This window comes from Ambystoma mexicanum, chromosome 11, assembly GCF_040938575.1.
Source record: "Ambystoma mexicanum isolate Mex_15411 chromosome 11, UKY_AmexF1_1, whole genome shotgun sequence".
Lineage (NCBI taxonomy): Eukaryota > Metazoa > Chordata > Amphibia > Caudata > Ambystomatidae > Ambystoma > Ambystoma mexicanum.
In genome coordinates this window covers 8,493,585-8,507,197 of record NC_090934.1, presented here as the reverse complement: position 1 = coordinate 8,507,197, position 13,613 = coordinate 8,493,585, and the positions used below count along the sequence as shown (strand labels likewise).

The 13,613-nt window shown below is 48.7% G+C and overlaps 1 protein-coding gene across 1 annotated transcript in view; it reads left to right on the top strand.

Annotated features, from left to right (window-relative positions):
- The first annotated feature begins 8,986 nt into the window (after nt 1-8,986).
- The window catches only part of ELOA (elongin A), a 190,321-nt gene continuing 185,694 nt past the window's right edge, over nt 8,987-13,613 (top strand). Inside the window, exon 1 of the mRNA XM_069622389.1 lies at nt 8,987-9,135. Coding sequence (XP_069478490.1) covers nt 9,061-9,135 — 75 coding nt within the window. The 5' untranslated portion in view covers nt 8,987-9,060. The remainder of the gene's footprint in view (nt 9,136-13,613) is intronic.

Sequence of the window (13,613 nt, the reverse complement as noted above, 5' to 3'; positions counted from 1 at the left end):
TTTCATGTTTTAGTGGGGACAGCTGTCTCCAGCACACTAATGCAAAGAGTCACCTTTTGATTGTAGACATTTGGAATAATTCTTTGGAAAAGTGCTACAAATGAGTATCCACATGGAATTGCTAGCGTACTGGCCTGGCACATTGTCAGACATCTTTTGTCACTGACTCATATGACTGGTGTCTATGAAGTCATAGGCCCAAATGTTTCAGTGAATGGATACAACGATTTGTTTAATTTGTTTAATGTGATGTTTTTCTGACCAAGAAATGCAGCGAGTGCTCTCGCCAAGATTTTATGGACTATAACTTGACTAAATGCATTTTACACAATGGTGTGATGAAACAGCCACTGCCGGAGGGTAGTATGGTGTTTGTGGCTAAAACTAATATTGTATATGGTAGATATCCCACTTGAAGAAGGGTATTCTCCAAGTCACAATAGGTAGACACTGTGAACATGTTAGATTTTCCAGTAGTAAGGCAACATGTAAATTGTAGGCTGGTAATGCACACCTCTATTATTACAGTGATACACTTAGACATAGATTTATCATGAGGCAATGTTTCCTTAGTACTACCAAGCTGCTACAAATGGAGTCCATTTCTATGGCCCATCACTAGAGTGCGCGTAGCTAGGGAGCTAGATTCATTAATTGCGGGAGCTTTATATGTTTGTGACATAGAAACTGTGCACAATAAGCTAGCCACTATGGGTTCTGATGCCAGCTCTGCTATAGAACTTCTGGCCTAGTGGGGCCCATTGATGCGCCCAACACTGCTACAAGTATTGGCAACCACTGGAGATGGCAGAATTTTAGGTGTGAAGACATTTTTTCTGCCATAGGGCAGATCAACAAGACTGCTAAATACACAAGATGCATTGTATGGCAAACATTGTTAAATCAGCAGGTGTTGGCTTTTTACTGGGTGGGGGCGACCATCCTCCACACACTGGCACGCAGAGCTACAGTTACCAGCATACATATGGATCAAATTGCTTGCTTTTGATTGCATGAATAACACATGCCATGCTTGATGTAAATTAGTAGAATTGTTTTTATTTAGATAACCTGGTGCCCATGGGTTCACCTTGTTCACGAAATTAGATGGTTTCTGGTTGGGTTCCACATACATGGGGGAAGTGTCTAATCACACAGCCCATAGTCACGTTTGAATGCCCTGGGATCAGGGGGGAGGGTAGGCCCTTAGAATGAAAGGATGCCAGGTTTTAGAATTGGTAACCATACATAAATGCAATAGTGCATTGTAGATTAGACTACACCGGATTGCCTTGACATTCTAACTGCATGCTGCTTTTTAACTGACAATCAGTTATACAATAATTATTTAGGTTTTGGCTAGAGTAAATGTCCATGTTCACTTTGTGTAGGTATTTTTGTGTAGGCCAAGTTTTGGCAAGGGTATATGTCACTGTTCACTTTGTGTACATTTTTGTTTAGGTAGTGTTTTTTACTAACCTTGCATGCCACGCTAACTAACCGCTAGAAGGTAGTTTGCTTAAATCTCTTGCAAAGCCCCAAGGTCTTTATCACTGCACTAAATACTATATTGATGTGTATTAGTCAGCATTTATCGCACACACGTTGAATAGGGGTGGAATGTAGTGATACACAAAATTGCAACCTTGCCAATCAGGGCTTTAGAAGACAGCATTAGCCGCTGAAAGCCAATAGTGTATTCAAAGTATGTGCTAAAAATGCTGACAGTAGTCTGTTGTAGCACTTCCATTATGCAGTAGTGAGCTACAAGGAATATGCAGGCCTAGTATGAGTGATAGGTCACATTATGCATTGTTGATAGACAGGCAGGGAGAGGGCCCTAGCTCTGTAGCTAATCGGTATTTTTGGAGTGTTTGGAACATTATGGCACCTATATAGCGCTTAGATAGCCAGTCTTAAGCGCTATAAACACTAAGCTATGAGTGCATGCCTTTTAGAGCTTGCAGATGGGGTTAATACATCCCTGCTTCCCTTAGAATATTCTGCCTCACTAACGGTAGCCCTGCATGGCCCCAAGCTAATCTCCTTTTCTCTGGGAAGGCACTGATAAGACATTCCTGAGCTTTGGCAGATGGGCTCCAGGGAGCCAGGGAGGGGCTCAGAAGAAGGAGCAGTGGAAATTAACAGAGTTGGGTTTTTTCCATGAGCCAGCCTATATTTTGCACAGGGAAAGTTCTGGAACTGTGCGTCACGGACGGGCAGCACGAGATTATAAAATACACATGCTCACATGACTCGGGTGGGAGATCGTCCTGTGGACTTGGTTCGAGCCAGATCAAGTGCCCGGAATTGGAGCTCTTGACGGCATCCTGCGGCGCTGTTCTCTGAGCGGGGCTTGTTACAGCTAGCTTATGAGGGCCAGGGTCTCCCAGTGCTGATTGAAGGGGCGTAAGACTGTGTTTCTCTATGTTCCTCTATGTTTATCTAAGTTCTATGTTTCTCTATATTTTGCATTTCTCTAAGTTTTGTGCTTTGTAATCTTCTCTAACTTGAATACCAAATGTATATGAAATTCACTGTTTAGAATAAATACTAAAACTTATTGAAGGTGTCATTGTCACTAGCATGAGATCACTGCTCAGCACAATAGAACCTGTATTTTGGGCTGAATTGGGTAATTATTGCTCCCGAGGGCTGGCCCCGAGGAAGATATTGCCCATATCAAGACAATCACCAAAATTATAAACGCATCTTTCACAACAGGCACCATACCCAGCAGCCTGAAACACTCCTGGGTTCTCCCCCTCCTCAAAAAGCAAACCTTGGACCCCTCCATCCCTACCAACTACCACCCCATAACCACTGTACCGTTCCTACTGAAAATCTTGGATAAAGTAGCTTACCTACAAATCCAGCACCACCTGGAACTAAACCACCTCCTAGGAGTTGGACAGTCCGGCTTCAGACCACAGCATGGTACTGAGACTGCACTCCTAGACCTTAAGGCACAAATAGACTCACTAAGAGATAAAGGTACGACATCACTCCTACTACTCCTCGACCTCTCTGCCGCATTCGACCTGCTAGACCATGCTATACTTTGCAACCATCTGGTCAGGGCAGCTTGCTTCTCCCATGAAGCAGTCGCATGGATCCAGTCCTTCTTAGACAACAGGACAATGCAGGTTTTCTCACCACTAGCAGCTGCAGACCCCGCACCCATCTAATGCGGCGTACCCCAAGGATCCTGCGTATCTCCCACCCTCTACAACATATTCACAAAGCCCATTTTCGATGATCTAGACAGTCTAGGTATCACCTACACTAATTATGCAGATGATACACAGATACTCATCCCGTTGACGGGAGATTATGACAAGGATTTGGCCTTTGTGAATAGAGTGTACCTCATCATCCAGGCATGGATGGCCTCCCACGGTCTATGCCTGAATGATGACAAAACGGAACTCCTCATTCTAGGAACTTCTTCCAACATCAAAAAACTAGGCCCCAACTATGACGCCTTCATTATCGACAATAACATCATTACTGTGGCCAAAGTAGTCAAAACCCTCGGCTTCTACATAGATTCCATGCTTACCTTTGGTAAACAAGTGAATGCCATGGCCTCAGCTACCTCCTACACCTGCAAGTTAATTAGAGCAGCCAAACCCTTCCTCTCACCCAATCACTGCGTCATTCTAGCAAGGGCACTTATCCTATCGAAACTAGATTACTGCAACGCCCTCTACATAGGCAGTAACAAATACATCACCGCCAAAATACAGACACTTCAAAACAATGCCCTAAGAGCTGCCCCAATTTTCCCTAAAAATGCCCATTTATCAGACCTTAGGAGATCTACGACCTGGCTCTCCACCAATGACAAAATCCTCCTCAAAACAGCATCCCTCACACACAAATGTCTCAACCACGCAGCCCCGCAATACCTTATAGACAGATTCACCAGACAAACAGCCTCACGCCCCCTAAGAAAAGTTAACTCCAACCTTTTATTAGTTCCCAGATTCAAACTCACTAAATCTGGTGGGAGTAGCTTTGCTGTTAAAGCAGCACAATATTGGAATTCCCTTCCCCCTGCGCGAAGGGAAGATCTCCCTCTCCCCTACCAGCAATTTAGATCCCACCTGATTCAACGGCTAAAAGATCATGATGTCTAACCGCACACAGCTAACATCCAGGATCTAATGCATATCTTGTATATCTGTCCTGCCTTATTTATGTCACAACTACACTATTGTAACTACACCTTTGTAAACATACTGTATATACTGTATATCAATCAATCAATCAAACATGTTTATTCGGTTGTATAAAAACAGCCATTAAACGACAGAGATACACATTATTACACAAATCCAGGATATAATTTCATAAAATTGCAGTTCCATACAAGATAAGGGAACGAAAAAGGGGGAAACATAGGATCCCATCACCCTCTGGATAGCTCCCCTGGCCAGGGCCTGGCCCCCAAAAAGCCTAACCGAACACGGCCCAGGGGAGTGAGGTTTGCCCAGACAGGGGGAAGGGCCTCCTGACTGGCCTCAAGGGGTATTTGGAGCCTAAATATAAGTGGGGACTGATTACAATTCCGCTCCCTGGCGTCCCTCCCGCCCCCCCCCCCATTGACCCAGGACCCTGCTCGCCAGTCTCCAGTCAAAAAAGGCCAATTCCACTATGTCCTCCGAGCCTTTGCCCAAACTGGCCATTCTCCGACAGCCCACCAAGGATTCCCTGGACACAAAGGAACAACCTCTCACGGATCGTAGCCAGTGAACACTTTTATTTACGAGGGACTCCCTAGACTCCAACAAGTTCCTTTCCATTTTTGGTACCCCATGAACATACACTGTAGCTCAGCCAGTCTGGCCTTGAACAGGAGGCTGAGATGGGCCGTCTCTGTGCCGTTGACCACAGACGATCATCCCCCCATGACGACGGCTTTTTAGACCTACTGAATTTGGGGCAGATTCTACCGCCCCACTGGGTTCACAATGCTTGGATCCCCCTCCCCTGGGAACTTTTCCAATATCCGAATGTGTCATCCCGACAACAAGCTAGGGCCAGAAGATGTTGGGGCTAAAGTCTCGGGACAAGGAGGGTCGATGTTCTTAGGGTGTACCAAAGAAGAGTCAGAGAGACCCTTACAAACAATCGGAGTGGGAAAGGACTCCCCCTCCCTTTTCCCCCTCCCCTGAATGGCTATTAGTGTTGTAAGCAGATTTCTAATAGCAGCCAACTCTGCCAAAACTTGTTTACACTTACACCCCCCGAGTGACATGTCCACCTCGACTGATGGGTTGATAACCGGCCCTACAGCCGGGGAGGTTTCACAGTTTAGTTGTTTGGCCACCTTAAGTGGAGATGGATGAAAAGAGGGACTAGCCAATAGGCGCACTGTAGACATAGGTACACTCCCGAAACTTCTGTTGCCCAGGGGAAGGTTACATACAAGCACATTGACAAAAGAAGGGCTGCCCCCCGCAACTGGGCTGGCCAGAGCAGAGCTGGAAGGAGTCTTTCCGAGCTGGCACAAATGTTAGCGCCATATGGCGGGGTGGAGGCCGTGATGTTGCTGGCAGGAATGGAGCAAGCTGAGGGATAGCTGCTGACTAGAGCTCCAATTCCTGCAGTGTCTTCCACATTGGACTCCGGCATCTCCGTTCCGGGAACAAGAATTCCAGAAAAGGATAACACCTTGGGGAGGCTGATGCTCAGGGTGGAGACATGGGGAGAAAGCACGACTGCGGTGGATGGATGGCACAGCAGGCCAGGAGGTCTTCCTCCGATGGGGTCTGTGGTAGCCTGAGGCTTAGAGGTACATTCCCCTCCTTAACAAGGATCAGACAGACTGCCAATGTTGGTAGGTATTGGATCTTCCCTGATCCCTTGTCCTGTGACTATACGGTTCCCCTGCGGTAACCGACAACCCCCTTCTTTCAACTCTAGTGGGGGTTCGGGGGAACATGTAAAGGGCTCACCCGCAGAGTTTTGACCATCCAGATTTAGGGCTTTGACTGGCACTCCCTTCTGATCCCGGGAGCGAAGCCTCTTCACAGCCAAGACCTTTCGCTTGGAAATGGGGCCACTCTTTTGGCGGGCGAGATGAACCTCTGAGCAAAAAGGAGGAAGGTGGAAGGGTGAGAGCGCTGGTGACGGAGGGGGGGGTTTCCTAGGGGGGCCGTGGTCTTTCGAGGATCTCAGGGACTTGAGGAGTGACATTGCGGGTTTTAGTAGGTCCGCACCAGTTTTCCCCAGTTTACAGCCCTTGTGTCCAGAACAAACAAACAAACAGCTCCTCTTACAGTCCGCTCTTACAGTCCCTCGCCAGCACTTACTTTCACCCTTTACTCCCAGGCGGATCCGGGCCGGGCCTTCCTCTTCACCTCCTATACACTGCGACCCTGCGCCGCCTCAAGGTTGGAGAGACAAAGTCCTGAAGGTACACCTCCATGGGTCCGTAAACACCCTTTGCGGGATGCCAACACCCGCGCCCTTGCTTCCCCGCAGGCTTCCTGCCCTGCGGGGATGATAAGGAGAAGAAATAGGGAGGGGGCGTGGCCTCCCCTCCGTGAATACGGTGGCCCTCCTGGGCTAAAACAGAGTCCCTTCGCGGGACGCCAACACCCACGCCCTTGCTTCCCCGCGGGCTTCCTGCCCTGCAGGGATGATAAGGAGAAGAAATAGGGAGGGGGCGTGGCCTCCCCTCCGTGAATACGGTGGCCCTCCTGGGATAAAACAGAGTCCCTTCGCGGGACGCCAACACCCGCGCCCTTGCTTCCCCGCGGGCTTCCTGCCCTGCGGGGATGATAAGGAGAAGAAATAAGGAGGGGGCGTGGCCTCCCCTCTGTGAATACGGTGGCCCTCCTGGGCTAAAACAGAGTCCCTTCGCAGGACGCCAACACCCGCGCCCTTGTTGTATATATCCCCATGATTCTGTAATAATACCAGCATTCTTGTAAACTTACTGTATATACACTGTGATTCTTTGTCAATACTTACCAACAGCACTGTAACCGTAGCTGTACCATGATGTTTAACCTATAACCTGTAACCTAAACTGAACAACCCTCTTTTTGCCTTCGCGCCCGAATACCCTTGGGTCTGGTGCGTAATATAAATAAATAAACAAACAAACAAACAAACAAACATATATGGAACTTCCACACAACATCCAGTCAGGGGGAAGGGACAGAGCCAGGGCTTCCCAGGACTTTGGGAAAACAAGGTAACAGGCAATAGAAAGCAAGAGGCCACAAGGGCCATCTTGTTTCCTATCAAGAATCAACTGATTCCAATGGCAGGGCCTGGGTATCCCAAAATGGAGGATACTCAGAGCAACTGTCAAATTCAGCATGGAGCTGCTACAAGCCCATTCCCTGCTCTGTGGGCCACACACAGGTGCCCATAAACATACACTAGGGGCTCAGGGTTGTACCCCTACCCATGGGTGCCATAAGGGTATCACATGTGCCTGTACACCAAACCAAAGGAGAGAGCTGCTCCGCCAGGAGTCCCACATGAACTCCTGTGCGGAAAACACAACAGAACACGATAAAAACAGTAAAGAGCAAGGATACGGAGGCCCTGTCCCTCCAATGCATTTCCAGCATCACAGTGCCTCATAGCAGCTTTCCCCTGCAAGGCTGCAATGTTCACATGAGGACAAGTTGGCTTGGTTATGCAATTGTAACTGTGGTAGAATAAATCCCTCTATACCTCCTCCTGCGTAGAGTCTCATTCAAGGCCAGTACACTATGCCACTCATGTTGCTATTAAAGTGGATACTGGAGAAAGAGGGGTGCAAATGGCACTGTGGTGTCCCGCTCTCGGGGGACTGGAGCGGGACACATCAGAAATCAGGATCACCCGGTTGGACAGACAAGCTATCCTGGGCTCAGGGCACAGGACACCTTTGCTGGGGGCACCCAGCAGGCTCTCTGTAGAGTTCAGTCTTGGAATGTTGTCCTCGAGCTGGTATCGCGCGCTCTCTGAATTCTATGCTGTGAGAGCCGCGTGACCAACGGGGAACGGTTAGGAGAGAGTTTAAAATAGTCAGCGCTGTGTTGGGGCTCCGGGGAGCTCCGTGGGATTAAAGTATTCACTTTAAACTTACCTTGTCATCGCATTCCTTCACTCTCCTTGATGCATTATAGCGGGCTGGCTCACGGGCACATGAGCCAGCTTGTGGTGTGGGGGGGCACCCACCATACGTGGTTGCAGGGGTCACCCTGATGGGCCGTGATCACACAGACCCAGACAGTGGCCTGGGGGCACCCAGGCTATCGGTGCTGGAGTTGCCCAGCAGGGGCTCCGTAGCATGGCGATAGAGATAGCATCGCGCTGCAGTCAGCAGGCAGGAGTAAGGTTGCATGGACTGACGAGCCAGAACTGGCTGGTCCCTTTTATTATTTAGGTCCCATGGTCACCACCATGTGACCAGAGCACTGCTCCCAGGAGGGGTGACACACCAGAGGCACCACAAAGGTCTTCTAATGCTGTACTGCGAAACCATTTTATAAACTTGGTAATCCTAGAGCATGGCCTTTTATAAACTTGATATTTTTTGGAAACACCTGGGTGTACCTTAGGAACGTTATTATATTATTTTTACTAAGGTAATAAGTTAACACTTTTCATTATTTGCTGTTGACGATTCAGAAGGGTTGTGCAAAATCAGAGCCAAATTAAAGACTTAAATGTAACTGTCACACAGGGCATGAGCCCAAGTGCATTATGCATTTTTGTTCAGTTACCAAGGGGGTTTGAAGTCGACTGTGTCGTATAGATGAAAACTAGTGGAAATGGGCTGCGTGGGTTTGTTTACTATGAACATTCCATGGGGACATGCCTGTGACACGCGCATGCGCGTTCGACTCCGGCTCGCGGGCAAGATGGCGACTCTTGCCATGGAAGAGATAGTCACCATTTGGTTAATGCCCAAAACAAACAAGGTCAGCTGCCGCTTCCGCTTCTGGGTCAGGTCCAAGTGCCCACAAGAAAGATGGCGGCCATTCTCGATGGACTGGGCGGCCGTACGTGAAGTCACTTCCTGTTCTGGCAGGGCCAGAGCTAAAGATGGCGGCCGGGGGGGTACTGGAAACGGTGGAGAAGCTGCAGGCGAGGCTCACCGGGGGCGGCGAATCGAAGAAGGTGAAGCGGATGCGAATAAAGGAGCGGGAGGGCAGAGGAGGGCGGGGTGCAGTGCTGCACACAGGGCAGGGCGAGGTGGCAGAGATCAGTGGGCAATGCGGAGATGGGTCGACGTGGGAGATCCTGGGGTAACGCGGAGACTGTGCTGCGGGGGACGTGATAGTGCTGATGCACCAATGAGCACATTCGGGGAGCCAGTGATAGAATGTGGAATGGAGGAGCAGGGGGTACGCTGAGTAAAAGCCAGCTACCGAGCCTGGCATCATTGAGAGGCATTGAGTGAGGCTGGAATGATTGAGAGCCATTGAGTGAGGCTGTCATCATTGAGAGGCATTGAGTGAGGCTGGAATGATTGAGAGGCATTGGGTCAGGCTGGCATCATTGAGAGGCTTTGAGTGAGGCTGGAATGATTGAGAGGCATTGGGTCAGGCTGGCATCATTGAGAGGCTTTGAGTGAGGCTGGCATCATTGAGAGGCATTGAGTGAGGCTGGCATCATTGAGAGCCATTGAGTGAGGCTGGAATGATTGAGAGGCATTGAGTTAGGCTGGCATCATTGAGAGGCATTGAGTGAGGCTGGCATCATTGAGAGGCATTGAGTGAGGCTGGCATCATTGAGAGGCATTGAGTGAGGCTGGCATCATTGAGAGGCATTGAGTGAGGCTGGCATCATTGAGAGGCATTGAGTGAGGCTGGAATGATTGAGAGGCATTGGGTCAGGCTGGCATCATTGAGAGGCTTTGAGTGAGGCTGGAATGATTGAGAGGCATTGGGTCAGGCTGGCATCATTGAGAGGCTTTGAGTGAGGCTGGCATCATTGAGAGGCATTGAGTGAGGCTGGCATCATTGAGAGCCATTGAGTGAGGCTGGAATGATTGAGAGGCATTGAGTTAGGCTGGCATCATTGAGAGGCATTGAGTGAGGCTGGCATCATTGAGAGGCATTGAGTGAGGCTGGCATCATTGAGAGGCATTGAGTGAGGCTGGCATCATTGAGAGGCATTGAGTGAGGCTGGCATCATTGAGAGGCATTGAGTGAGGCTGGAATGATTGAGAGGCATTGGGTCAGGCTGGCATCATTGAGAGGCTTTGAGTGAGGCTGGAATGATTGAGAGGCATTGGGTCAGGCTGGCATCATTGAGAGGCTTTGAGTGAGGCTGGCATCATTGAGAGGCATTGAGTGAGGCTGGCATCATTGAGAGCCATTGAGTGAGGCTGGAATGATTGAGAGGCATTGAGTTAGGCTGGCATCATTGAGAGGCATTGAGTGAGGCTGGCATCATTGAGAGGCATTGAGTGAGGCTGGCATCATTGAGAGGCATTGAGTGAGGCTGGCATCATTGAGAGGCATTGAGTGAGGCTGGCATCATTGAGAGGCATTGAGTGAGGCTGGAATGATTGAGAGGCATTGAGTGAGGCTGGCATCATTGAGAGGCATTGAGTGAGGCTGGAATGATTGAGAGGCATTGAGTGAGGCTGGCATCATTGAGAGGCATTGAGTGAGGCTGGAATGATTGAGAGGCATTGAGTGAGGCTGGCATCATTGAGAGCCATTGAGTGAGGCTGGAATGATTGAGAGGCATTGAGTGAGGCTGTCATCATTGAGAGGCATTGAGTGAGGCTGGAATGATTGAGAGGCATTGGGTCAGGCTGGCATCATTGAGAGGCTTTGAGTGAGGCTGGCATCATTGAGAGGCATTGAGTGAGGCTGGCATCATTGAGTGAGGCTGGAATGATTGAGAGGCATTGAGTTAGGCTGGCATCATTGAGAGGCATTGAGTGAGGCTGGCATCATTGAGAGGCATTGAGTGAGGCTGGCATCATTGAGAGGCATTGAGTGAGGCTGGCATCATTGAGAGGCATTGAGTGAGGCTGGCATCATTGAGAGGCATTGAGTGAGGCTGGCATCATTGAGAGGCATTGAGTGAGGCTGGAATGATTGAGAGGCATTGAGTGAGGCTGGCATCATTGAGAGGCATTGAGTGAGGCTGGAATGATTGAGAGGCATTGAGTGAGGCTGGCATCATTGAGAGGCATTGAGTGAGGCTGGAATGATTGAGAGGCATTGAGTGAGGCTGGCATCATTGAGAGGCATTGGTTGAGGCTGGCATCATTGAGAGGCATTGGTTGAGGCTGGCATCATTGAGAGGCATTGAGTGAGGCTGGAATGATTGAGAGGCATTGAGTGAGGCTGGCATCATTGAGAGGCATTGGTTGAGGCTGGCATCATTGAGAGGCATTGAGTGAGGCTGGCATCATTGGGAGGCATTGAGTGAGGCTGGCATCATTGAGAGGCATTGAGTGAGGCTGGCATCATTGAGAGGCATTGAGTGAGGCTGGCATCATTGAGAGGCATTGGTTGAGGCTGGCATCATTGAGAGGCATTGAGTGAGGCTGGCATCATTGAGAGGCATTGAGTGAGGCTGGCATCATTGAGAGGCATTGAGTGAGACTGGCATCATTGAGAGGCATTGGGTGAGGCTGGCATCATTGAGAGGCATTGGGTGAGGCTGGCATCATTGAGAGGCTGAGGCTGGCACCATTGAGAGGCTGAGGCTGGAATGATTGAGAGGCATTGGCTGAGGCTGGAATGATTGAGATGCTTTGGCTGAGGCTGGAATGATTGAGAGGCTTTGGCTGAGGCTGGAATGATTGAGAGGCTTTGGCTGAGGCTGGAATGATTGAGAGGCTTTGGCTGAGGCTGGAATGATTGAGAGGCTTTGGCTGAGGCTGGAATGATTGAGAGGCATTGGGTCAGGCTGGAATGATTGAGAGGCTTTGGCTGAGGCTGGAATGATTGAGAGGCTTTGGCTGAGGCTGGAATGATTGAGAGGCTTTGGCTGAGGCTGGAATGATTGAGAGGCATTGGCTGAGGCTGGAATGATTGAGAGGCATTGGGTCAGGCTGGCATCATTGAGAGGCATTGGGTCAGGCTGGCATCATTGAGAGGCATTGGGCCAGGCTGGCATCATTGAGAGGCATTGAGTGAGGCTGGAATGATTGAGAGGCTTTGGCTGAGGCTGGATTGATTGAGAGGCTTTGGTTGAGGCTGGAATGATTGAGAGGCATTGGGCCAGGCTGGCATCATTGAGAGGCAGTGGGCGAGGTTGTTCTTGCTAGATGGGAAGGGTGGGGATATAATGTGGGCAGACCAGTGGCCACTGACATGCACCCTGTGATTGGTGGCTATACTACTGGGATTTATACCTACTGCGCTGTAATGTAGCTTCTAGCTCAGGAGGGCCTGCTTAGCTTGACACCAACATCTGCCTTGAGCTACTTTAGGCCCCAGAGGCAAACTGGTGCCATGCAAACATACCAATGTGCTGTTAACTTTCTGTATCTGAGAATGCACACAAAGACCCATTAAACCCATGTAGAAGTGTAACAAACTGTTTATAATGAAATAATTGTTCAATATAATAAACAAGATAAGAAACCTTCCCGGGTGCAATAACACACCAATCCCATTTCAAAAACTATGCAACAATCTCGCAGATCACTTAAAGAATAAAATCAACAACATACAGCAGATCATACAAAGTAAGACTGTCCGCTCACTTCAACCAACCCACAGACCTGAACCTCTTTCCGAAAATTGCATCAGCCTGGTGAACAGAAGCAACAAGGCAGCTGATTCCTGTCCACCAGACATCTACATAGCGATCCTTGCACAAAGAACACCATCAGAATATTACCTAAACAACTTCAACATGTCGCTTTCAGCGGGAAGTGTACCACATGCCTTCAAATAAACCTGTATCAATCCACTCATCAAAGATACGGCTGACGATATTGATGACCTCTCTAACTACAGGCCTATCTCAAACATTCCATACTCTGCAAAACTAACAGAGACTAACAAATACTGGAACATGTTGAAAACAACCAGCTATTAGATTAGGCTTTATACCCATGAGAGGAACAGAGACGGCACTATTCTCTATATGGGGCGACCTAAAGACCACACAGACTCAGCACTGATACTACTTGATCTCTCTGCAGCCTTCGACACTGTCAACCGTAAAGCCCTCGTCAAAAGACTTGGAAGATATAATGATCAGCAACATAGCACTCCTATGGATTAAATCTTTCCTATCCGGTAAAACAGAGACAATATGTATTAAACCATTCAAATCTGCACCGTGGAGTGCAATAGAGCTCCTCGCTATCCCTATTATTGTTCAACGTCTGATGATGCCCCTAAACGGCCTCCTCAAAAAAATACAGCCTCATATGCCACAATTACGCAGATATCCAAATCATCTACAAAATCAACGTCGATGAAGAGTAGAAACCAACACTAACAGACTGCCTCTAAGAACTGTACCAATGGATGAACACTAATAACCTTTAAAATTAACCAGGACAAAAAGGAAATCATGATTTCACCTAACCACCACGGAAACGGCCAGAACTGGGAACCCCATCAGAATCATCCTAAATAGTCAAAAACCTGGTAATCCTAATGAACCGCAAG